We start from the raw sequence: 25109 nt of genomic DNA, 5'->3' as shown, positions 1-25109 counted from the left end.
AGTCTGCCTCAGGTGTAAACAGTTCAGCAGAGAGAATAAAGACCTAAATATCTCAGCTTCTGCATCTAGTATCTCAGAAGGCAGTTCTAAACCTAAGTGGGTACACCTACATTCATTAAAAACTAATTCTTTGGCACCCATATGATACCCAATCTTTTTTTTTTTTCCCCAATCTTAAATTACCTAAATCCTTGTATTACTTTGATTTTCATCCTAAGAACTGAACCAGAAGGACACAGTTATTTTAATACAGTTTGGGTTTTGTTTTTTTTTCAGTCCTCCACAATATACACTAGTATTTGTGGTCATGTTTTTCTGATTGAAGAACATTAATAAGACCACCCACAGCCAAGGCAATTATTCCCAAGGAAGGGCTAAAATCCTCCTTCCCCACCTCCCACTTACCCACTTAGACATCAACTTGACATATCCTAGGAATTTTTCCAAAGGTCCCCATCAGGGATCACCTAATAGCAAGCTATGACAAAGATTCCTAACCCTGGTTCTACTCCGCCCCAATTCTGCATTCTTTTGCCTCTACAGTGTTTAGATTTATTGCTAGGCACCACTCCTTTGTCATAATAAATGTGGTAGCAGAAAATAGATCCCATACACATCCAGGTGATTCTGCCATGGGAACCTCAGTCTTCCTACATTGTAGGGCTTTTAAGCAGTAATCTAAAATTCACCTGACCTACAAGCCTTTGATTTGGAGGATCCAGAGTCTTTAATTATTGACTGTTTTTATTATCATATTGTTATTGACACAAAACACTTTGCGACCAAACAAGCAAACTCTAATGCAACAAGGTCAGCATAACTCTGTGAGTACAAAACCTGAACTGGGTTCAGGAATAGAATTCTATTTCTAGCCTTACCTTTGACTCACACTATGCATGACCTTGGAGGAGTTACCATGCCTCAGATTTTCCATCTGTAAAATATCTACTTCTTACCTTGGAGGATTAATTTGATGATTTCTGTAAAGTACTTTGAGGTCTTTGAGGAAGGACACTGCAGCATTATCACATGTCATTCTTATTAGAATTATGTCAATGTATATGAATAGAAAGTGTGAGCAGTAGTCTAAGGAGTGAGCTTTGAGTAATATTGGCTTAAAATAAATCAGATATAGTTGTGTCAGTGCTGAAAATGTGAATGACGCTAAAAGACTGTGTTAACTAACCCTACTTATTTCTGGTTGTGCTTCAATCTCACTTTGAATGTTAACTCTAAACCGCTAACCTGTTTCTTTCCCTTTATTCACTTTTTCCACCTACCATTGCATGCCATGCAGGGTCAGTTTTGTGCATGACACCCGCTACCAGTATTGGTAGGTTTCAACCTTTTTTTATTTGTCTTTTATATTATGTATAATACTTCACTTGCTTGAAATTTACTTCAGAGATGGTAGAAATGCTTTAGGAAATGGTAGATCTCAAGGCTTATTTGGCTTTAGAGTTAATGTATAGGTTTGTTAAATGTACTTGTCTATTTAAGAAAATGACTGTTTTGATGTGACTAGAACAACCACTGTGCTAGGACAACCACTACAAAACATAAAACCACAAGTATGAGTCTGTTTTTAAATGATCTGTATTTTGTTTTTCTTTATAGTTTATATGGTTTAGCAAAAGAAAAAAAGCTTAATCAGAGAGGCAGGCTGATTTCATCAATGTTTTAAAGTTTCATGGTGGTGTGCCTTTATCTCCTCTTTGCTGTGTGTTAGAATTATCAGAGTTTCCCAGAAGTATTTATTTTTAAAAAATTATAAATGGATGTATTTTGAAAACAAATATCTGGCCTGCCTTGCTTATTATTCGTTTTAATTTTAAGTGTTGATTTATTTGCAATGAGTATTTGTACATTAGCATCCCCTTGGTATATTAACCTTAATAGTATATAGTTATCCCCATACATCCCAGCGCCTTGGTGCAAAAGCCTGTCTTTAGGACAATGAATCAGTTCCATTTAGAGTAAAGGAAAGTAAGCCTTGGCAAAACTTGTCTGGCTATTTCGCAGTAACTGTGTTAAAATTTACATCAAGGCCATGATGTTTGCTCTATAGTTTATTGACTCATATAAACCACAATCCCTGATAATTTCAGTTCAAACAAGTAGTCCCAAATTGACCAAAAAACAATTTTTTTAAACTTAATCACAAATTCTGAAGAATATCATATCCCAAATTAGGCCTACATATTGTATCTTTGATATTTTGGAAGTATGATTAACAATGACTGTCCTATACTCTTACTTAATTGGACATTACATTTCACGTGTTTAGAAGCAACCTTTATTACAAACACTATAGACTCTGAATTGGGAATGATCTATTGTTAGAAGTAAAATGTTTGTAAATACATCAACCAAAGTAATCTGCTTTGGCCTTTCTGGGAATCACTGATTATGTTTTAAAACTTCCTTTAATTGTACTTGTAATAAGCTATTTTCCCTTTTTTATTTCTCTCCCATGCTTCCTTGCTTTGCATTGTGATTGCATGCCATCTGCTGGTTTAACCCATGATGGCTTGCTGCTCTGATATTCACCATGCCAAAATACCACTTCTATTACCATAATGCTACACCCTCCTGTTCATTGCTCCCATGGTTCCCCTCCTGAAAGTACCCATGATGCACAGCGCTACGTCAGCCACTGTCTCTGCAGCAACAACTCCTGCAACAAGTGTCCCCTTCGCAGCAACAGCCACAGCCAATCAGGTTTGCTCCTTTTAAAGCTTTCTTTCACAAATCCCAAACTCTAAATGAGTGCTGATATTTAAAAAAAAAATTCTCCGTGAGAATTTTTTTTTCATGTTTATCCATCAAATTTTATTTTTTTAATTAGTTTATAGCAAGCATTTATGGACAGGTTGCACTTATTTAGAGTTAACATTTACTGCAAATAATGATGTAGCTATGTTTTGTGTTGCACTGTTTGTTTTCGTACCTAATATTGTGTAATTAACCTGACAGGCTTAAATTCCTTTTAGTACAGCATTATGTATCCAGTGGTTTGTGAATCGCCACAGAGAAATTACAAAAGCTCTCCCACAGGTGCTTCAAAACTGGCTAATTTTGATTCAGTTCAATTCAGACCCTATCTGTCTGTTATGGAGGAAAACAATTCTCCTCTTAGAAAAGTCTCCCCTTTTTCTGTAGTTTCAAATTTGAGGTCTGAATGATTCTTGTTAACATTTCACCTTGGCCATAGGTGCTTCCAAACTCACTTGGTTCCCACTTTACAATCTGTTCAGATACCAGCATAAGAGCCAAACTATTGGAAGAAGAGGACTTAGAGGCACTGAGTTCACAAAGGCTGGATATAACTGTTTAGGGACGTTTAACTCTGTTGGTTTAATGCATGTGCCAATAAGACATGGATGTAGTATTTTTCAGTGAGGGCCAGTTGGCTACTTCCCACGCCCTAGTCACAGGTTGCCTGCAATCCTGACCACAGCAAACAAGTGCTCCTGGTTTGGGGATGCACATGAGGATGAGTCAGCATAAACTCTTACCTGGCCTAAGAAAACACTTTACTTTGCATGTCCGCCCTTCATAGAAGAGCATTTTGGTTTTGGTTTTAGTTTTGTTTTGTTTTTTGGTTTATTGTGGGTGGTTTTTTTTTTAGATAAAGTCAACATAGTGACAAAAAATGAAAAGAGATCTAGGAGTAGGCTGCGGGGGAGGTTCAAGCTAATGAGAAAAACTAGTGTCAGGGCATAAATGGCAGATTTCAAAATGCATTCTGCAGGTGGGAAGGGCTGATTCACACTCTTTCCGAGTTCAAGTGAATAAGCGATTCCAGTGCTTAGGTTTCATCACTAAAAAGATAGGTGTGAATGCACTTCAATGAAGGAATAAAAATAAAATCCCATGACAGCTCTTACTGTGCCCTACACATTGTGACAAACAGGAAAGAATGAGAGAGAGAGGAGAGGCCATGTGGGCACTCAGAGGCTAATACAAACTATTGACAGTTCTTCATCTCTTTACTCACTGCCTCCAAAATGCCAACTGACCTCTAAAGAATTTTAAATCAGCTTCAAAACAGATATAACAAAGAGAAATAAATAAGTTTCTTAGCTGGGAAGATTTTTTAAAGTGATAGGATGGGAGCCAGGAGAGGCAGTTTTCATTATTAGGTTCAGAGCATCTATTTTCACTTGCTCATTCTTAATAGGAGAGCTGGATACCAGTTTCTTTTATGTGTAAGCCCTGCCTTCTTGAATCATGTTTTTGTGAGTTTTTATACAATTCTTGTTACAAAGTCCCTTCATATGAAAACAAGTTTGAAGTATAATTGAGTAGCATTGGCTATCATAGTAGTATGGAATTTTACCTATACTTTATGGCAAGTTAAGCACCTCTAATACAGAAAGATCTTTTTTAGGAATGGAAAGGAAGTCAAGATAAAGAAATAATTTTGAGTTTTAGGATAAATTACTTTATTATGATAAATACTTGATCGTATATCATAAATATTTTTTCAACCAATTAATTTCTTTGGCTCCTTTGAGTGATTATATACATATATATAGGTTTATTTATGCGTGTAGGGAGATGGGGTAAAAAGTATGAAATATTCAGAAGCTAAAATATATCATTTCACAGCAGAGTGTAATTGGGAAGGAAACTAACAAATTTAATTTCAATTAAGTCAAAAGAAATATGATTCAAAGAGTGCCTGACAGTAGCTTCAAGAACCCCAGAGTCTGTGTTTTGTAGTGTTGAATGTAATAGTTGCTGGATTGCACTTCAGTGATGATGGGAAATCCTGTAGCAGCTCTTGATGGAGTTCTGCTTGCACATGGAAACCACAGGAAAGAAATAGTAATAAACATAAACTTTCAGATATGATACTCTATTTATATTTTCAATAAGTTTCAAAGAACCAAGCAGCTACCAAAGAACTTGGAAATTCTGTTTAGTGCCCAAGAATTCAGAAGAATTCAGAGATTGTTAATGACTGTGAAGTGACAAGTTTATCCCCTTGATATTTCACCCTTTAAACTCTAAATGAATCATATCCATGTGAATCATATGTGATTTAAATGAAATGAATCTCAGTTCCCTCATTTGTGAAAAGATTAGAACTAGATCACCTTGAAACCCCTTCCAGCTCTAAGATTGAATAAACTTCTGGTTCCTTAAGCCCAGTGTAGGAGATTATAAAGGTAGACACAACCAGAACAGAAAGTGGTACTGACTCAGAGTTCAGTGGATGATAAGCCTTCTGCCTTCTTTTCCTTCATTGAGAGATCTGTCTTTAACACAAAATGTGGAAGGGTTTTGACAGTTTTTCAATTCATTTGATCAATTTAGACGGTCAATTCAAATAGTTCAAATCTCATAGGTATTTGTAATTAGACACAAGTTGTTCGCAGAAGAAAGAAGATAGACCAAAACATCCCATGGCAGATCCTCCAGTTCAGTGTTTCTTTACATGTTACCCCTGGTGAGTCAAGATGAACAAGCAACAAATCTATAAACTCTATCCTCAGGGCTTCATCAGAGTGCCAGCGATGAAAGTTTTAATTGAACTTAGACTTGTAGTGTGAAATGATATGAAGACAAAATCCAAATACTTTTGGGAAATATAAAATAAATTTTGGGTTATTTACCTACCAGTAGATATGTAAACAAAAATACAGTAAACAAATTTACTAACAGCTATTTCCTATTAGTAAATTAAGGTCTTTGGGCCTTCATATACAAATTATAGCTAATAATAATAATAACATTTTTATTATTATTTACAAACTACTTATGTAAAAGATATTCTAAATGGTCTCTCTCATTTAATATATATGATATGTCATATCATACGTTTCATATTAAATGAGAGAGGATACTTATATATAGATACACTCCATTCTTACAGCAGTCTTATAAGTATGGTTATCATCATCCCCATTTTGTAGATGGTAAAACTGAAACAAAGTTTAACTACCTTAGGCAAAGATAAACAGCTAATAAATGGTCTTGGAATTTAGTACCAGGCAGTTTGTCTCCTGAGGGCTTGCCATTAACCACCATGCTCCGCTGCTTCTCTCTATAATTTTAATACTGGAAATTATAAATAATTTCTATACAAATAAGATAAGTAAAAAATAAAATACAAAGTAAAAAAAATTAGTCATTTGTCTTAGTGAAACCAAGTTCCTGGGCATATTTGTGAATCACCGTCCTAGACTTTACTCCTAGTTTCTGCCAATCATCTCACAAATAACTTGGTAGCAAGGGAAATCAGAACTGAAAATGAGAATACCATTTAAATCAGCCAATTTAAGCTACTAGCAGATGGTCCGAACGTACAACTCTATAGATGCCTATATTGAAACAAATTTAATCTCAGAGTGTACACTAAAAGAGGTAGAGATAAACAGCTTAGTAACTGGATTACCTAGTTTTTCATATTCTAAAAAATTTTATTTAATAAAATGAGAGTATAGATTTGAATTCCTAGAACTTTAATTATTATAGTACCCTATGCTGTCATTGCTTTATTATTTTTATTTCAAAGCTACAATTTATTTCAAAAGAGGAATTTCCAAATAAATATGTGTTAAGTCTTAATTTCTTTATCTATACACAGAATTATTCCATTTACTGAATCACATCCTGGAATGCCCAATTAAAATACAATTTATATTCTGGGTTTTTCCCTGAACCCCGGCAACTAGATGTACTTTTCCTGAATGTACTAGATGTAATTCCTCTGAATTAATCAAGGACCTTGCCTGCATGATCCTTAAAGCATCATCACTAGATAGAAATAATGACCAGCACAAAGGTGGGAAAGTATAAAGTTTAGCAGAGAAGAACTAACAATAGATTGGTCAGAGCTTCAGTTTGCAGGAGTGAATGCCTACAACCTAGGTTTGATTCAGAGTGTGCAGTATTAAATGTCAGGTTAAAGGGTTTGGCTCTTATTTGGCCCTTGAAGAGTTTTCAAACAGGATAGGACTCTAGGACGAATGGAAAGACGGTTTCTAGGGAGGAGAGTCTGCGCAGACCATTGAGAGGTTTTAACAAGAGCCTGAACTGGAACTGGGGCAGCTGGAAGGTGACCTACTTTGTCTTGCCTTTGCCCATGACATAGGGAGAGCTACTTTTAGCCACAGAGAAACAGAAAAACGATTTCATACTATGGCAAAACCTGTCCAAACAAATGTCACACAACAGAAAAAGAAATGTGGGCTGACATGAAAGATTAACCACAGGAAGGACCTGAACTGAATGCCTTCAAAAACAGCAGCTGGGTGGACTCAGTGGTCAAATGTCTCCAGTGTGCTTACCCTAACATGTGGCTCCCATCCCCCTGCCTAAATGAGACTTCAGAGCCACAGAAGCTCAAAGACCTCCAGGCCTTTGCGCAAAAGGAGGAGTCCCTTCAGATTCGGTGCAAATATATATTGCCCATGTTAGAGCTATGTGGACAGTGGGAGCAACTATTCATCTGATTCATTCTGGGTCGTGAGTTCATGCTATGAAGAAAAATTCTTACACAGTGCATATTAGGATTTTTTTTTTATGCATTACTCCATCACTACCTTTAAAGCTGGTGAGATCAAATTATATTTCTGGCAATATGTTAACCAACAATCACATCTTCCAAAAGTGACAATTCCTCTTTAAAATGATGACCTGAAGGTCACGTCTTCTGAACCTTCCCCTAAAGATTAAATCCATTTAACAGAAAGTTGGCCTTAGGAAGAGCTTAGTGAAAATTTGTTAATAATATATCATACACCCACAACCCTTTATTTCCTGGAATATTTGACAAGTCAGAAAGTCCCATTTTCCAGACATGCCTGATATAAATTCACTATAATCCATTTCAACAATATCTTATCAGAAATGTGAAATAATTACATGCAACCGGATTCATATATTATGCTTTTTCTCACCTGTTACAAATAACTAGACAGGGAAGAGGAAAGCAAATCATGAGATTTTACTTATTTCTCACATATAAATGTGACTACAACTTCAAAGCTATTTGTGTATACAGATTCTTGGGTATGTAAGTTAGCCTATTCCAACCAAGAAATCTAGAAGGAAAGGTCATGTTTCACCCAAACTCTCATCTCAAAGAGTTGTATAAAACATCTATTATTCAAAGCCATCTGTCGGGACTATATTCAGACAAATGTAGGAGGCATTAAACACCCCCATATCCACCATTTGACCAATTTGGAGCCTGTCTCTTCACAAGAAAAATCGTGGTTCTGCAAAGCCCCCATGTGGGAGGAGTAGACTCCTGTCAGGTACCTCTCCTGAAATACTCAGTAACGTGGCTGGCCTCTGTGTGTGGATGATCAGACTGGTGACTCCTTTCTTGGTTTGCTGGTCCCTGGAAACAGATTCTAGAAAGTGGCTGGGCCCCAAGTGTGTTACACTCCAGAAAGGCCCAGACAGCAAGTGTCAGACCCAACCCTTAGGAACTGGCCTCTGCTGACACAGCTGTCTCGGCATCCCCCTGCTACAGCTGTTTAGCCACCTGTAATGTAACATTTTGCTGATATCCCAACTATAGAAAGGGTTCTGTTTCAGTAATGGATCTGGTTGCTTTAAATGAAGCAGGATTGCCACATGAAATATTTCGTGGAGAGAGGTAGAAGTGTGTGTGTGTGTGTGTGTGTGTGTGTGTGTGTGTGTGTGTAGAAGGAGAGAGAAAGAAGGGGAGAGAGAGAGAGAGGGGGAGAGAGAGAGAGAGAGAGAGAGAGAGAGAGAGAGAGAGAGAGAGAGAGAGACCTGCTGTATCTCTTCAAGTAAAAAAAAAAAAAAACTATAAAAATTACAGTATTTACATTCAGTTAGTTCAAGCTTCTTGGCAATTTGAGTCTAAATTCCATGGTGCAGTGTGGCTAGGACACTGGAATCCAGACTTGCTAATGTGCTCAAAACTTTTTAGAGGAGAGGTGGGAGGGGTACTCCGTCTTAGGTGAGCTGGGCTCTATGAGAGCCCTATAGAGGCAGGTTACTTTTTCTCTTCAAGAAAGCAGAAAAAAAGAAGACAGTAGACCTTTTATTTTCCTGCCTCAGAAGCAGCTGCTTTGCAGGTCTGCCATGAGGTTAAATTAATAAATGTATTTGCAGATTCTCTAAGGAAAGGCTAAGTTATATAAGTGTTGTAATCTAGTACATTTTCATTTCCCATGAATAATTTACACCTCCTGGTGAGACACTTGGGCAGAATTCTTTTGTATATAGCACCTAAAGACATAATATCAGTTCCAATTTCGTGCAGCTGAAGAGAAAATGTCAAGGGTTCTTATGTGGAGCTGCACTGCCTGGTGGATTGTCCTACTTAGTGCGCTTCAAATCCCATCCTCTTTTGCATTTTGATGGAATTTGGGGGAATCTTTTGAGATTGAAAAGTCGTATTCCCTATAGTATTTTGACTTTTGTTGATGGTAATGAAATCAGGCTCAGGTTTTCTAATTTGAGGTTTCCTCTTTTGAGCAGAAGGAATATATAGCTCCTTGTATATGTGTGTGTTTATTTCCAGCTCTAGAGGAAAGAGAGACTTGCTGCCATGCAGGAATTCAGACCCATTGCCAAGAGGTGAAAGATGAAAGGGGTCCCATTTCAGAGTTGCTTGAACAGAGTGAAATTTTGGTTCATGCGCATTTTCCTCCCCAAGTTCTGCCACTACTGCCTGCCTTCTCGCACTTGCGCCTGTGTGTCTGGGGAAGTTGCCAGTCTTTCAGTGAATGGAGAGGAGATATCTTTAGTGCTTCCCCATAAGAACAGCAAGCTAACCTGACTGTCGCTCCACTTAACCAGATATGACACCATTGTGTGTCAAAGACAAATTGGGTCCAGCTCCCAGCCCCTTCTTGCATTCCCTCTAAGATCTGAGTCTGCTGATCAGAAGCTACCAGTGCGGGGAGGTGCCAAAGATACCTAGGAGTTTACTGCCTACGCAAAGAGTTGTGAAGCAATCAGACAATGTCACATAGTCATATACTCAAATACTACTGCATGGGAAGGAAGCTCCATGGTAGGGCTTTATCCCTACAGTGGGGAGATAGATCTTGTGGGAAGTGAGAGAATTAGACAGATAATGAACAGGTGAGGTTGCTCCTGAGTAGTGTGAAAGTTAAGGGGCGAGTGCGGGGGGTGGGATAAGGGCAAAAGAGAACTGGCATTATAAATGTACCAGCATTATGCTTGACATGTGTTCACACTTAACCAGATCATTCTCCATCTGGTGCATGTGACAAAATCAAGGCTCAGTTTGGCCACAGCTCTAATCCGTAGTCGAGCCAGCATTTGACCTCAAGTCTATATGACCCTGAAGTCAATGCTCTCTCACCCTTAAACCACATTGTTCCCCATAGCCTATGAGGTTCAGCCAGTCATTTCAGAAGCAGTCTAGGACTTTGTCCCACAGCAGAGGCAGATGGAGAAGCTAGTACTACATCAGATCTGGGCTAACGGATGTGTTCCAGGCCATGCTGCAGTGAGTGGGAGAGTAAAGGGGACAGTGCGTTTGGGCAGTGCTAGAAAATTCAGTGGAGTAGGTGAGGAGAAGTTAGGTTACTGAGGACCTGGAATGGCAGGATGAGAGCAGGACAAATGTTAAATGTTAAATGCTAAATAAATACTAGTCTCCTGGAAATAAGTGGGTAGATACAAGCTGGGAAAGGGTGAGTGCAGGTTAACTGGTGAGGAAGCTCTTCATTGATGAATGTTGTTGAAATTGGGAGAGAACAGAGAAAACATGGGTATGATAAGTAGTCAAGAGTCAGGACAATTCAGGAGGCATTCTGACCCTTTGCTCTCCCAGTGGCTTTTCTCCAGGCCTATCGCATGTGTTGACTTCACTGACTTCTCCTCCCGCTCTCTACAGACAGTGTCCCCGTGACTTAGATAAAATGAATGGTTCTTGTTGACACATCTCCACTTTCATTTGCACTATAAAGGACACATGTGTTGACTGGTATTTTCTGACATTGGTTTATGAAAAACTATAGCTGTTCTAGCATATAGAATCCATCACCCTTCAGCATTAGGTGTAACAGACTAGAGCTTTTGGTCTGTTTTGCTTTGCGTAATCAAATTATATTATTCTTATCATTACTCCCCTTGCTCTGGAGTTTTCAAAGATCTCAGAGTTGATGTCGATGAGCTTTCTGTAAGCAAATTCAGACACTCTTCACTACTCACCACAATGCATTTCCAGAAGCAGCATCATTAAACTGGTCATTGTAAAGTGTCACCCATTTGCCCGCAGTACCAGTGACATCAGGCCTTGCAGGAGTGACCCAAGGTCTGTATCAACTACAACAAAGTAATGAAAGACAGTAAGTCGTAACAGCAAACTTACCACAATTGTACGTTATTTCTATAATAACACATAAAAGGAGAATGATGATGCAAGTTACATTATAAATTGGAATAGGAGCTCACATCAGCAAGGTGGCCTACCCAAGTTACATAAACAGTAAGAGAATCAGAATTAGAACCCAGTTATCTGTATCTGCCTAGAGTAGTGCTCTTTCCCTTTCTGCGCCTTCCTGAGAAACTGCTTTAAATGATCATTTACGGAGCCCCAAAGTACCATACAGGGTGGGGCAAAAGTAGGTTTACAGTGGTGAGTACTCGAAACACAGTTTATTTTAGTATTGTTATTTATTAATTATTGTATTATTTTTCACACAAACAACTGTAAACCTACTTTGCCTCACTCTGTGTGTATGCATAAACAGCACAAAGATAACTCAAGAGCTCTCTTTTTTATTTTTTTATTTATTTAAAAAATTTTATATTTTTTTTATTGATTTCAGAGAGGAAGGGGGAGAGAGAGAGAGAAAGAAAGAAACATCAACGATGAAAGAGAATCATCAATCGGCTGCCTCCTGCATACCACACATTGAGGATTGAGCCTGCAACTCAGGCATGTGCCCTGACCAGGAATCGAACCATGATCTTCTGGTTCAATCACTAAACCGTGCCGGCTGGGCTTTATTAAAATTGTTTAATATTGACATAATTGCAGGTGTCCCCCATTTCCCCACCCTTTGCCCACCTTCTTCCACCAGTGCCACCCCCCTCCCTTGGCCTTTACCAAACTATGCACGGAGTATGCATATATGTTCTTTAGCTAATCCCTTCAACAGCTCTTCTTTACTAAGCACTTACCAAATACAAGACATTGTCCTAAGCCTTTTACTAGCATATGAATTATCTTATTAAAGCCCACAATGGCTCTGTAAGGGTCTACTCTTATCCCCAATATATAGATGAGGAAATTGCAATTTCACGAAGCTGAAACACTTGCCTAAGATCATCTATTAAAGTAGCAAAACCAGATTTAGAACTTTCCCCAAGCTTTTAGCCTTCCATTTTACAATAAGAAGACATAATTAGAATGGTTAAATGATTCACTCAAAATGACATGAGTTAAAAACTCATCTCCTAACAACATGCTTAGCCCCCTCCCACCGTCAAACCACAATCCAACACAAATATGCAGCTCCACTTTTTTTTTTTTTTTTTTTTTTTTTTTTGACAATCAATAGCTTTGCTTCCTCCTTCGAATTTTGAAAGGTTTTTGAGAAATCAAAAAGATACCCAGGGATGTTAAACTCGATTCCTTCTTGTTCTTCAAATACTTTTTCCAGTAATAATGTCATAGCACTTCCATTAGTCATTCTTTCAATATTTGTCATTGTTACACTGAAATATTTGAAAGGGCCAGAGAACCACTTCAGTTATGAGGATTTACTAGTAGGAGAAAAGGAATTGCTTAAGTCAATTCTTATTGTTCATCTTCTTTTCTTTGCTCTTCTCTGACAACTGCAACATCAAGGGTGGCCTTGAACAAGAAAAGGAGTTAAAATAGGGAAATCCAAGGAGTGTATGGAGAATGAGAAGAAAATCTTTTTGTATTCTTTTGCCTTGGAAAAGGGTGTTTTTGAGTTGCTTTTTAAAACAAAAACAAAAACATCAACTTATAAGTTCCCTTGTTCGTTCTGCTGTGTAGGGGGTACCTGTATGAGAAGAGGGGAAGGCTTGAAAATTAAAGTATAGATGTTTATTAGACAACAAGAGTAGGTGTGCAGAGTGTCCATAAATAGTGGTTTGCTCTAAGCACAGTGACCTAAGATTTATTAGTAATTGCTATACCTTGTCAAAATGTCCATGTTCTGTGGCTTAGCCTAGGAAATTAAAATAGGTGAAATATTACTATATGATAACAGTAGCATTATGTGCTTACTCCCACCCACCAGGCGCCCATTAAATACGTTATCTAATCTTCACAACAACTCATGAGTTAGGGACACTGTTTAATTCCTATTAAAGGCACGAGGAATAATAAGAATAAAAAAGGTTGAGTTATTTACTCATGGTAACATATCCATTAGGCCTAGAAGCTGGTTTGAACTGGGTCTAACTTTAAAGAATGGGGATCCTGCCTCTTATGAGATGTTAACTTTATGCTCCTTGACTCTGATCAGCAAACACTGCTGGCTTTTAATGTCTTTTAATAAAAGATTTTAGTTTGAAATGATTAATATGAGTGACAGTTGGGATTTTCATAAATAAATAGAGAAATTCAGCCTATATTAAGTTGTCAATGACAGGTCAGGATATACATGTACAGAACAAGAAGTTAGTGTATTTGACATTTTTAAAAATCTTTGTCTCATTAAAAATCAAGTTTATTAGTGTGCCCATATAAATCATGTAATACTTAAATGTAAAATCAGGCAATATTATTATTTGAATGCCTATTTAAATAGAGTTGAAACCAAATTTTATTTAGGTTTATGAATCTTAAAATAAATTGACTAAAGAAAGGAAACCAACATTCATCAAAAGCCACTCTTACACTTCAGGGGTTTCATTTAATACTCAACAGGACTCTGTGAAGTGTCATATTCATTTTCCAGAGGAGAGCAAATCTTAACGAAATCATTTACTTAAGATTAAAGAAGTAGGAAGTGGCTGGACACTCTTAGAAGTAAGATTTGCCTGCCTCCAAATCCTATTCTCTTATGTGTCCACCATATTTGAATTTGAGTACAGATTATTAGGGCCAGTGTAGATTGGGATTAATCTCTTTGTATGATTCCCTTAAAAACTTCTAACTACTGAGTTTTAACTATTGCTTTTTAAAGTTTTAACAATTTAAGAAGAAAATTCTAGTAGAACTTTTTAAGATCCAAGTGAAGTCTCAGAAGTGGTTGGAGATTATTGTTGGTTGATGAGACCAACAAGGAAATTCTCATTTCAGTCCAGTAAGCGAGGGCTAGAGAAGCAGATGGACAAGGCGCCATCTCACCCTTCCCTGGGTGGCAAACTGGGAAGTAATTTCTGGCTGGAAAGAGTCTACCAAGAGGAGTCCCTCATCCAGGACTTCCATTTCTTAAACAACAATAATTTAAAAATAGAGGTATTATTTTTCACACTATTTCAACAGAGCCTTACTTATCAATCTCAGGTTAACGAAACATCACTCGTTAAGAATGAATGTTTTGGGCAGCCTGGTGGAGGCAACTGTGAAAGGAGCCACTGGAAGGTTAATTTAGTTTAAGTAAAACCATAGAGTTAGATTAGAGAGCAAGCCCAGGGATTCAGGTGAGCACACAGGAAGAGCCAGGTAAACCATTTGGAAGCCACAAATGAGAAGGATGTAAAGAAGGGCGGGAGAGGTGGGTAGAGAAGGAACTAAGTATTGGTAAGAAAGGGGAAGAGAAAGTTATTGTTCAATAATGGCAAGGTTACAGTTTGGAATGATGAAAAGTTCTGGAGATGGGGAGTGGTGATGGTTGCACAACAATGTGAGTGCACCTAATGCCACTTTCATGAACTATGCACTTAAAAATGGTTAAAATTGCAAATTTTATGATATGCCTATTTTACCACAAGGTTTTACATTGGGCAACAGATCTGAATAGATGTTTCTCCAAAGAAGAAGAGGTTAGGATTGGGAAGAAAGCTGTCTAACTATACTTGAGTTTTTGTTTTATTAAATCCATGATATAAAATTACTCTTTTCACGTTAAAAATTCTTTATTGCTGTCATGTTTTCCTCTTAAGAGTTCTGTTTTCATAAAGGAGGTAACTGAGTGCAAATGCAAATTTTTCCTCAGTGAAGTATGTCTGTTAGAAGCCGGGACTATATGGAGATGTCATGCCATACAGACCATAGTGTGGCTGGGGTTAATGGGGAAAAAGGAGGGACATCTAGTATAATACTTTCAACAATAAAGATAACATTTAAAAAATATTTCTAAGATGTCATGCCATACAGATGCCCACTGTTGACTCGATGGCAACACATTTTCACATTTTTTTCTGAGTAGAAGTTTATTAAGAGCCCACTGAGCTTTGAGGGAGGCAATTAGAAAAAAAGAAATAAAAGAATGTGGGAGCTTTCATTCTTTATATATTTTCTTCCTTTGGTTTCCATTTTGCTATCTGTTATACTAGGATATTTTGGCACTTCGTGGGGAGTTATTAGGGAGGACAGATGGTAACCTGGTTTAATTACCCCACTATGCGGCAGAGGTGCCAATGTGGTACAAGCAGAGTCAAAACTAAGGCTAGGCTCAGAAGGGTCACAAAGCTGGTCGGTGGCACAGAGAAACCTCCTGAAATTCCACCCCAGGATTCCTTTTGATTTTTCCTTTCCATCATGATTTTACACATAATTGAGTGGTTTTGTTAACCTACTCTCATATGCAAACACAGAGGCAAAGAACTAAAAACAAAACAAATTTCATTGGCAATTTTGTTAGGTGGCTCCGTCATCCCACCAGTTCAAGAAACGTGCAAGATGATTAAAAAACATATTTCATATCTTGTGCATAACATTAATTTTACCATTCCTTTTACTGCATCCTAGAATTTGGTTACTTTTCTGCCTGTAGTGTCTTAAAAGCCAATTCTTAGCAGGCTGAATTATATATTCTGCTCCAATGTTAAAATGAATAATACAGCCAAAATGTGCCCAGGATCTTAAATCTAACATAATGTTAGTGGGTACAAAGGCAGGGCATTGAACTGAACTGAGGACTCTATGTTGAATCCAACAGTACCTCTTTCTGTGATTTTTCTTGGCCTGAATCTTCAATGTATTGCTGGAAGCAAAACCAATATTGAAAAAAGCAGGTATAAATGAATACTTTGGAAATTTCTTTTCAGTTTCTATACAAGTGGTTTTTCAACAGTATAAAAAAGTTTTCTTAGATTCTACCTTCATGTCCAGAGGTCTCCTTCAATGAGATAGTCTCAGACCTGGGCAGCATCGATCAGCTGCCTCCTGCACACCCCCTACTGGGGATGTACCCACAACCAAGGTACATGCCCTTGACCGGAATCGAACCTGGGACCTTTCAGTCCACAGGCCGATGCTCTATCCACTGAGCCAAACCGGTTATGGCTGGGCAGCCTTTTTAATCCCAGGTAGCTTCACTCACTATGAATCTTGCTGTAAATCATCTCACTCTAAATAGTCTAAATATAATATTTTATAAAAAGGTTTTATAATATTTTCTATAGTGCTTAGAATATTATATTAAATAGTGTGGCCCCAATAGTATATTTGTTTCTTGATTTAGTAGAGGAATGTAGCCTTATTTTATATGCAAACAGTCCCTAATTTTTAAAAAGTTTGCTTGTTCAAAATTTCCTTTATCACCTGGCTTGAACCTTAAATAATTTTCTTATAGAGACAGTGATGGACTTGATGATTAAGCCTCTATACTGGTCTGCAATAGTTTAACTCATGACATTGCTCATGGATAATACTGTGCTAACAGCATGGAACTGACCAAAAACCATGTTCACAGAGGTTTCTCTATCTGAAAGATTCAAGAAAGATGCCAAAAGCATATTCGTAACTCAAGCCCCCAGACAGGTGTGTGATAAGAAAGACTTTCACCTTCTCCATCTGCTGGCGGTATAGGAGCCATGATAATATGGTGAATTCTGTGATTGGAATGTTCATTGGAGAAGGTTTATGGAGTAGGAGCGTGTTTGTAATGTATAGTGTGAAGACAAAAATGTCAGGTGATGAATAAGAAGAAAAAAGCTGGGACCTGTTTCTGGGTGACCATCAGATGCACTCACCCCACCCTCTTTCTCATTGTCCTTGGATGCTGTGGCTTCATCTGCCTACTTCTCTGTCCCTGGCTGTCATGTGGCCCTTCCAGTCTGGGGTTTTGTTTTGTTTGGGCCTCTGGCCCCTGCAGTCCAAACATGGTCTCAGTAGTTCCTCTTTTCCTGAACAATTACACAAGACTCCTGAATGTGTTTTTGTTTGAAACACTTCTGTAGCATCAGGGGAAAGTACAAGAAATGAGTCTTCTCTTATATGCTTTACTTTCTTCCTCATTTATATCCTACTAGAGGCCTGGTGCACAAATTTGTGCATAGGTGGGGTCCCTTGGCCTGGCTGGCAATCGGGGAAATCGGGACCATCTCACTCAGTCCCAATTGAGGTCGATCAGGGCTAGCCAGCCGGGCAGGGACCACGGGAGGGCTCCACAGTGTGTCTGGCCCTTTTGCCCAATCCTGATTAGCCAGGCCTCAGCAGCAAGCTAACCTACCGGTTGGAGTGTCTGCCCCCTAGTGGTCAGTATGCATCATAGTGACTGGTTGACCAGTCAACCAAAAGGTCAACTGATCAGTCAGACACTTAGCAAAGTATGCTTTTATTATATAGGATAGGTGAAAATCCCCCTTGGATAACATACGGATGTTTAGATGATCTGAGGACTAGATTCCCATCTCACCATCTCACCATGAAAGCAACAGAAATGGTCCTCAGAATTCTCTCAGGAGAGTTGAGATTGTGAAGGGCTGGGTTTGGGGTGGAGAAGAGGATCATATCAAGGCCTCACTAAAATACTCACAAGAGTCTAGATGTTTCCACATATGACATGGACTCATGCAAGGAGCAAGATCTTACTTAAATCAAGAATTTGTAAAGTATATGTATTTTATCCAGATACTATCAATGTGGACCCTGGTCAGTAATCTTCATTGAAGTCAGGTTATTGCCTTTTGTGCAAAAACTCAATTATTAATATTTTAAATGATGATTTTCATATATTAGAAAGTATGCCTGAAAATTCTTTCTGTCCAAGTATTACAGAATGGGAAATATTAGAAATGAGTCATCCACAGAATGATATGTCATTTAAAACAGAGGAATTAGAGCTTTGAATGTAAACCTTCTATTCATGACAGAGGGCAAAACAGTAATCCTGACTACATAATCTTTTTTTAAATTTCTTTATTGATTAAGTTATTATATATCTTTAAGGTCTGCTAAACATTGTGGACATTCCAACCAACTTTAGATTGATCTTCTCAAGAGTGACATTGTTTGTCATATTTAAGAATTTTCTCCCACAACCCCAGTTTTTGCCTTTTCTACATAAATAAAAATCCCTTTTGAAAACAGGTCAAATACTGCCTCAGGACAATATTCCCCCTAAGTAATAAATATGAGTATTTTTTCAAAGTGTCTTTTATATACCACTAATTATCTTTGAACATTTTATACAATTAAAGTTTACGAATAGCCTTGAAATTGGCCAAAGTTCTTAAAATTGTTCATTTATTAATACATATCATTAGAATTGCTCTGATAACTATGTCCATCAACCAATCAAAGATACTTGCATTTGACTTTAGTAACCGATACTATGATTAAGTACAGATTTATTTTGCAGCCAAAAATGGTACAAATGTCCCTCTGCCTTTGTACAATTTGCTTCAAACAAAATACTTCACAAGTTTTGCCTCTCAGACAAAATCAGGACATTTTAGACAGTGGTGGCTGCCATGGAGAAGATGTGTGGAGTACTGGGGAAAAGACAGAGAGAACATTAAACAGTGGAGAAACTGCAGGAGGGAGGAATACTGAATAAATAAAAAGATATCGGGATGGTGAGCAACAGGCAAGCTTCCTTAGCTGGGCCAAAATTTTAGGAATTCCTTTCAGTTTTCTATTTTTAAACCAGTAGTAAGTTTTGTTTAAAAAGACAGTGAGCCCTAACCGGTTTGGCTCAGTGGATAGAGCATCAGTCTGTGGAATCAAGGGCATATGCCTCGACTACGGGCTCAATTCCCAGTGTGGGGTGTTCAGGAGGCAACAGATCAATGATTCTCTCTCACCATTCATGTTTCTATCTTTCTCTCCCTCTCTCTTCCTCTCTGAAATCAGTAAATAGATAGATAGATAGATAGATAGATAGATATAGATATAGATATGGATATGGATATGGATATGGATATGGATATGGATATGGATATGGACATGGACATGGACATGGACATGGACATAGACATAGACATAGATATAGATATAGATATAGATATAGATATAGATATAGATATAGATATAGATATAGATTTAAAATATAGTGAAACATCCTTTCTTTGATTATTTCCTGAGGGAACAGGGCCTTGTAGCCACGAGAAAAGATTTCTAAGAAATCAACCAGAAGTTTTCTTCCGGTGGCATTTTTGTTTATCTGCCATGTTTCCACCCCCTGTGAGTGACTCTCCCCCAGCCTAGAATATTTTTCCTTTTATCTATATATAACAGGAGTGGAGGGATGGGAAGGAATTTTTATGTATAGACTATCTAAAAGGTTCTTTTCCTGCCTCCATGGCTACATCTCACTTGTGAATCGTCCACTAGTTTTCTGTTGATGCCCACATTGCGGTGTTGTGTCCTCGGTAAATATTGATTCAGCCCTCTGTGCAGACCAGCAATTACTAAGTACCTCCTATGTACCCAGCCCTAGCTTAGACACTAGGGATAAAAAGATGAATGGGACATTGCCCGGTGCTTACAAAATTCAGATTTGCTGTGGACCCAGTTAATGCAGCAGCCCTGCTTGGAAGTGTCTATTTGAGTTCCCATGCTAGTGGTATCCCGGTCCACTGTGATTCCTTCAGATGCCGGCAAGGCCACGCAAACATTTCGCAAGGTATATATTATTTACCTCTTCAAACTCAACATTACAGAGACATTAGTGGATGGCTTTTCACGGGAGGATTTAACTAAAACATCCATGATTCCTCTTCTCTCATTGTTTGGATCCATAGGAACAGTTTGTCTTTTCACAGAAATGTTTTTACTATCAATTAAGCCAAGCAGTAAGAGTTCTTACCAGAGTTCATACTTAGCTACCATGTTAAAAGATAACTCATTTGATGTCCCTGAATCTTGGTAATGAACATAAGTGTGAACATTTCTAGAAGTCATCTAGAAGCTCCCACATTTCAAAAGTACTCATATGTTCAGTTCCTGGAGATCAACCACAAGGTGGAAAGTGCATCAAGTATTAACATTGGTACCTCAGGAGCACTGAGGAAATTCTATATTGATTTGTCTTCTTTTGCATCCTGTTACATGTGAGGTAGTTCAGCTGTTAAATTTATGATGCTGATGTGCTCAAGTTCAGTGTTTCAGCCTCTGCAGACTACTTTGCTTTCAACCAAGGGCATTTCCCACTTGGGTTGGGTCTTTTCAAGTGCCCACCAAGGGTCAGGGCATATGGATGGCTCTGCCTAAATGCATCATTACCTTGGAAGAGACAAGGCAACATGCATATTTCATATCTAGTAGTTTCTTCTTAGCTAGAGGGTGCCTCTTGGTCAAGTAACCTATTCAATGTCTGAAAAGTTGCAGGATTAACTTCCCATGATACCTACTCTCCTGATCCTGCCCAGCAGTGGTGACTGCTGCCTCCCTGTATGTTGCCTACCACCTTGGCTGCTGCCTGGCTCAGGAAGTTAGTAATCCAGGCTTGGTGGAAAACTCCTCCAAGAAAGTAAGGCTCAGAAAGAACACAAACCAGCAGCTCATAGCTGCATTCAGCCCAAAAAGTTGACGCACACAGACTTGTTTCCCATAATATGAATTAGTTGCTGAATTTCCAGCTTTAGTTGTAAAATGGAAAGGTCAAGCAATGTAGAGCCCAGGCTTCTGCAGGTAGCAATTGGCTGGAGCTTCATAGATGCTACTCCATTCCTTCTAAACATAGGCCCTTCCATCTGCCACACTCCCTACCTGACCCACTCACTTATGTCCCTTTCCTGCCTGGTTCCAGAGGCTTAGGATTTAGGCATTACCTAACCCAGCCCTCTTTTAAAAAGCTAGACTGCCATTGCACTATGAGTCAATGGTAGGAACTTCACTGAGGATGCAGGGAGTATTAAATGGCTGCCCATAACACATTTGATGGGAGAACAACCCATTTGATGTTCTTTTGAGCCATCCATGTTTTGTCTTCAGTAAACAAAAATAAGACTAAGTGTGCATTGGGTCATATGGAAGTAATTTATGGATGTGAATTAAGCAGAATCATCAGATTCTTAAATCCAACCACCTGGAGGAGATGCTTGTTGATAAGTAGACACTATTGCAGGCAACTCATATTTGCATCACAGATACTCTTGTTACAATAGATAGTCCACTGAAGATTTACGAAAGCACTCATAATTTAAATCAAATGTGCTTTTGTTTTAAAAATAGAATCGCCGATTTTGTGGGCATCAGCTATTCCCATTTTTGTGTGTCCTCCTTTTAGTAGAAAATAATGCTTCCAGTTCAAGATTTTGATTTACCACATTAGATTGGCTAGTCCTATATAATATTTCAACTCCCTTCTTTGTCGTGGTTGTGTTATACAAAATAATACTTATTTGAGGGACTAGTTCATCAGGGAGATAAATGGAAATTAGTATAGGCAGCAGCCCTATGTTTGGGTAGGAGCTTCTGCTGCTGTGAGCAGACATGTTTGCAGCACTCATCTGGAGGAGGCCTGGGAGAGGATGTGGTTGGCCATCCAGGCAGGGTGCCCTGTGGAGTGGCCCAGCAGCCCCAACAAGTCCCTCAGCAATTTCTCTCCCTCTTGTTCCTCCAGACAGTCCCATCAGTGCTCCAGGCTCCCTTTGCTCTAGGCCCCACACTATTGTCTACCCTTTCCTTGATTCCCAAGCTCTCAGGGAAGGTCTAAACACCCACCTCCATTGGCACTGTAAGAGGTACAGACATGCTCTTTGGAATCACTATTTCCCCTAGTCCCATCTCAGACTGTCATTACACCCTGGAGGGGACTCCCACGCCAGCAAGCAGAGTGAGCTAACATCTTTACACTCATGCTGGCCTGTACAAGCACTTGGTACATCAGGGAAGCCGGTTAAAACTGTTTGCGCTGTCTTTTCCATGTCTGCAAAATAAGATTGGCAGCACTTCCCTAGCTCCTAAGGCTCTGGTAAAAATTTCTCAGTGCCCCCTGGAAAAGCAGTCCATTAAAATTAAAACAGACATTAATGATGCTTCAGAGAGGGGACTCTTAGTGGACCCCGCATGGTGGCTATTTCTCTGACTTGTACATACCCCAGGAGAACTTTCAAGTGCCCCTTCCAGGAAAACATGGGCCACAGTGCCTGGAGGTTGAGGAAGGAACTTTGACTATCAGCCTCAGCTTTGACAAGCACAGGGCAGGAAAGACACCACTGACAGCCACACTATCAAGGACACGTTTTATTTTTTTAAATGGACAAGCTCAGAATTTGAGTTTGTCAATGCCAGACTCATAGCCCATGTTCCTGGGTCATTTATGAACCTGTTCTTTTAGGAATTATCTCTTACATCTACATTCAAATACTCAGGCACCTTCTGAAGCTTTCGATCCTTTTGACCATTAACATTGCAATGGAAATTGAAGAAGTTTTTATGTAAAAACATGTTTTATATGTCCATAAAGAACTAGTATGGAGGAATATCTGAGGAGAAACTACAGAAAACACACAAAACAGATCTGCTCATTTTATTTTAAATTATATGTTTTTGGTACGAATTAAAAATATAATCTGACTAAAGAAAAGCCATATTACAAACTATACAGAAGATCTCTCTTTCCCTCAAAATGGCTTCTCCACACTCTTCCACTCGGCATATACCCGTAGCTCTTGTCTTTCTTCCAGAGGTATCCTCCCAGCTGGGAATTGTCCTGCCCTCCCAGTGGGCCTCAGTGCCTGTCCTGTCATGTCTTCCAACATCAGAAGTGGAAATCAAACAGGCAATAGTTATATCAGAGGCACTTCGTTGGTAACTGCTCCTCATCTGGATTCCTGTTCTGTCTATATTTCCAGAATGTAATTCACCCCAGGGTACACTTACCTCAGATTGTGTGAACAAGTTACATACATTTCTCAGAAAGAAAAATAATAATCAAGTTATATTTTCAAGAAAAATCCTACCACCAAAATAAACACTCAAACCTTTCCTATCTTCTAAGAGCAAAGCTCTTGAATTTCTTGATGCTCACAGCTGCGAGGAGCATGACTCATTTTTTTTTTTAATATCACATATAGAACCCACCCGATAGCCAAAGACACAGACCAGAGTATGGTAGAGTTTTCTAGCCAAGATGTGATGCAGTAGTAACTGCTGAGAGTTCAATAGTAGCAGCAGTCATTTTTATTTATGTCTTTATCTGTATAATGGATCATGTGTAGCCTGGGGCAGAGGGGAAAAGAAGTCTGGGTGAGTCCAGTTGATGCTTTCAGTTAACTTCAAGGCTGATTTACAGTTCAATTAAACGTGGGTGGCCGTCATGTCTCTTTGTCAGATACAGGTCCAAAGCATTGTTCTCACTAATATCTGTAATATACATTTGCTCATTGCTGGACTCTCTGGTGAATACTTTTTGTTCTAAATGGTTAGAAATGTCATTCTATATGGAATTTTAGTTTCAGTTAATAAGCCTTAATGTGACTATATTAAAACATATATTATTGCATATCCATTCAAGACTTCACAAGATTTTTTCCCCACTATTTTAGAAAGACTCTTGCTAAAGTAAAAGGAAAGAAGAAAGAAGAACAGGACATGATTTGATATCCTGGGGCACATTTTTATTTGGGAACCTTACAGGCAGGCATCACTGAAGCTAAGGGATAAAATAGAATAATTCCTATTTAATCATCAAATCTAAATCTAATAGTGAGGTTGTAATATAACCACCTGAAGAATTTGAATATTAGCTATTTGTAATGATTATTCAAGAATACTGATATTTATATATAAATCATATCTTATTATTTTTATTTGTCTATCAGTATATGAGACAAGGAATGCTATTTTTCCCAATCAATTTTAAATTCTAGAAATTTTTAAGAAAAACAAAGAATAATCGTTTCTGAAGTTCTGAGTTTCCATTTAGTATAAATATCTACACTAGAAAGATGCAAATTGACCATATCTTCATGACGCCCACCAGCCAGTCAGGTGTTAGTATGCAAATTAACCCAACAAAGATGGCAAGTTAATTTGCATATGCAGGCGCCAAGCGGCCGGGGGCGGGGCAGGACACTTGCGCCATCGCCATGGTGGCAACACAGGTGTTTAGCACCATCCCAGCAGCTCCAGGCCTCTGAGCAGTGTGGGAAGGTGTAAAGGCGGCTCTGGGTGGGAGCAAAGGCGGTGCTGGCAGCCAGGGGAAGGAAGGCCCATTCTTGCACAAATCTTCGTGCATCGGGCCTCTAGTTTAGTTTAATATAAATCAGTTCTATTTTTATCAATTCTGTGCACATCTGTACATTCCAATAAAATAAAGGATGCTTTTACTTCATGGGAGAAACTAATTGAGTGTTTATACTAAAACTTTTATATAAACTGCAGGAGCAGCCACTAAAAGTGAAAATATCCACATGTGTGAATTCTAACATGAGGGTACACAAAATTATACTTGTAGAAATGAGGCTTGTATTGAGAAGTGGATCCCAGAGTGCAGGAATATTAGCTTAGTTGACCACAACTAAGTTTTACTGGTTATTTCCTAAACAAAGACTCTTGACTGTTTAGTAAACAAACATTTTCTTTATTCATTGCACAAAATTTGGTCAAGGCATTACACAAAGAATAAATGCTTTTGTTAGAATGTGTTAAAGTTTCGCTTCTAAGCTTGGCATTTATGGACTGGGACACACAAGACAAACTCCCTGTCCTTTGCAAGGATATGGAGTTGGAAATGAACTTAAGGATCAAACTCTACGGACCATCTTTTGCATTTGATAGTTTAGTTGTATTTGTGCTTTTAGATTATTAAGAATGT

The 25109-nt window shown here is 38.4% G+C and overlaps 1 protein-coding gene across 7 annotated transcripts in view; it reads left to right on the top strand.

The window, feature by feature from the left end:
* MBNL2 (muscleblind like splicing regulator 2) overlaps positions 1 to 25109 on the top strand; it is a 164052-nt gene that overhangs the window by 135574 nt on the left and 3369 nt on the right. For 3 of the 7 annotated variants that reach the window (XM_036301345.1, XM_036301349.1, XM_036301351.1), the window contains one exon: positions 1298 to 1333. The exons of 2 other annotated variants lie outside the window; for them this stretch is intronic. In XM_036301345.1, the coding sequence (XP_036157238.1) occupies positions 1298 to 1333 (36 nt within the window). Of the gene's footprint in view, positions 1 to 1297; positions 1334 to 2626; positions 2722 to 25109 lie in introns of all 7 variants that reach the window. 2 more of the 7 variants (XM_036301346.1, XM_036301348.1) reach the window with 2 other exon arrangements.

The sequence above is a fragment of the Myotis myotis genome, unplaced genomic scaffold (genome assembly GCF_014108235.1).
Source record: "Myotis myotis isolate mMyoMyo1 unplaced genomic scaffold, mMyoMyo1.p scaffold_m19_p_3, whole genome shotgun sequence".
Taxonomy (NCBI): domain Eukaryota; kingdom Metazoa; phylum Chordata; class Mammalia; order Chiroptera; family Vespertilionidae; genus Myotis; species Myotis myotis.
The sequence above is the reverse complement of the archived record's forward strand: the minus strand, read 5'-3'. Positions and strand labels throughout refer to the sequence as shown.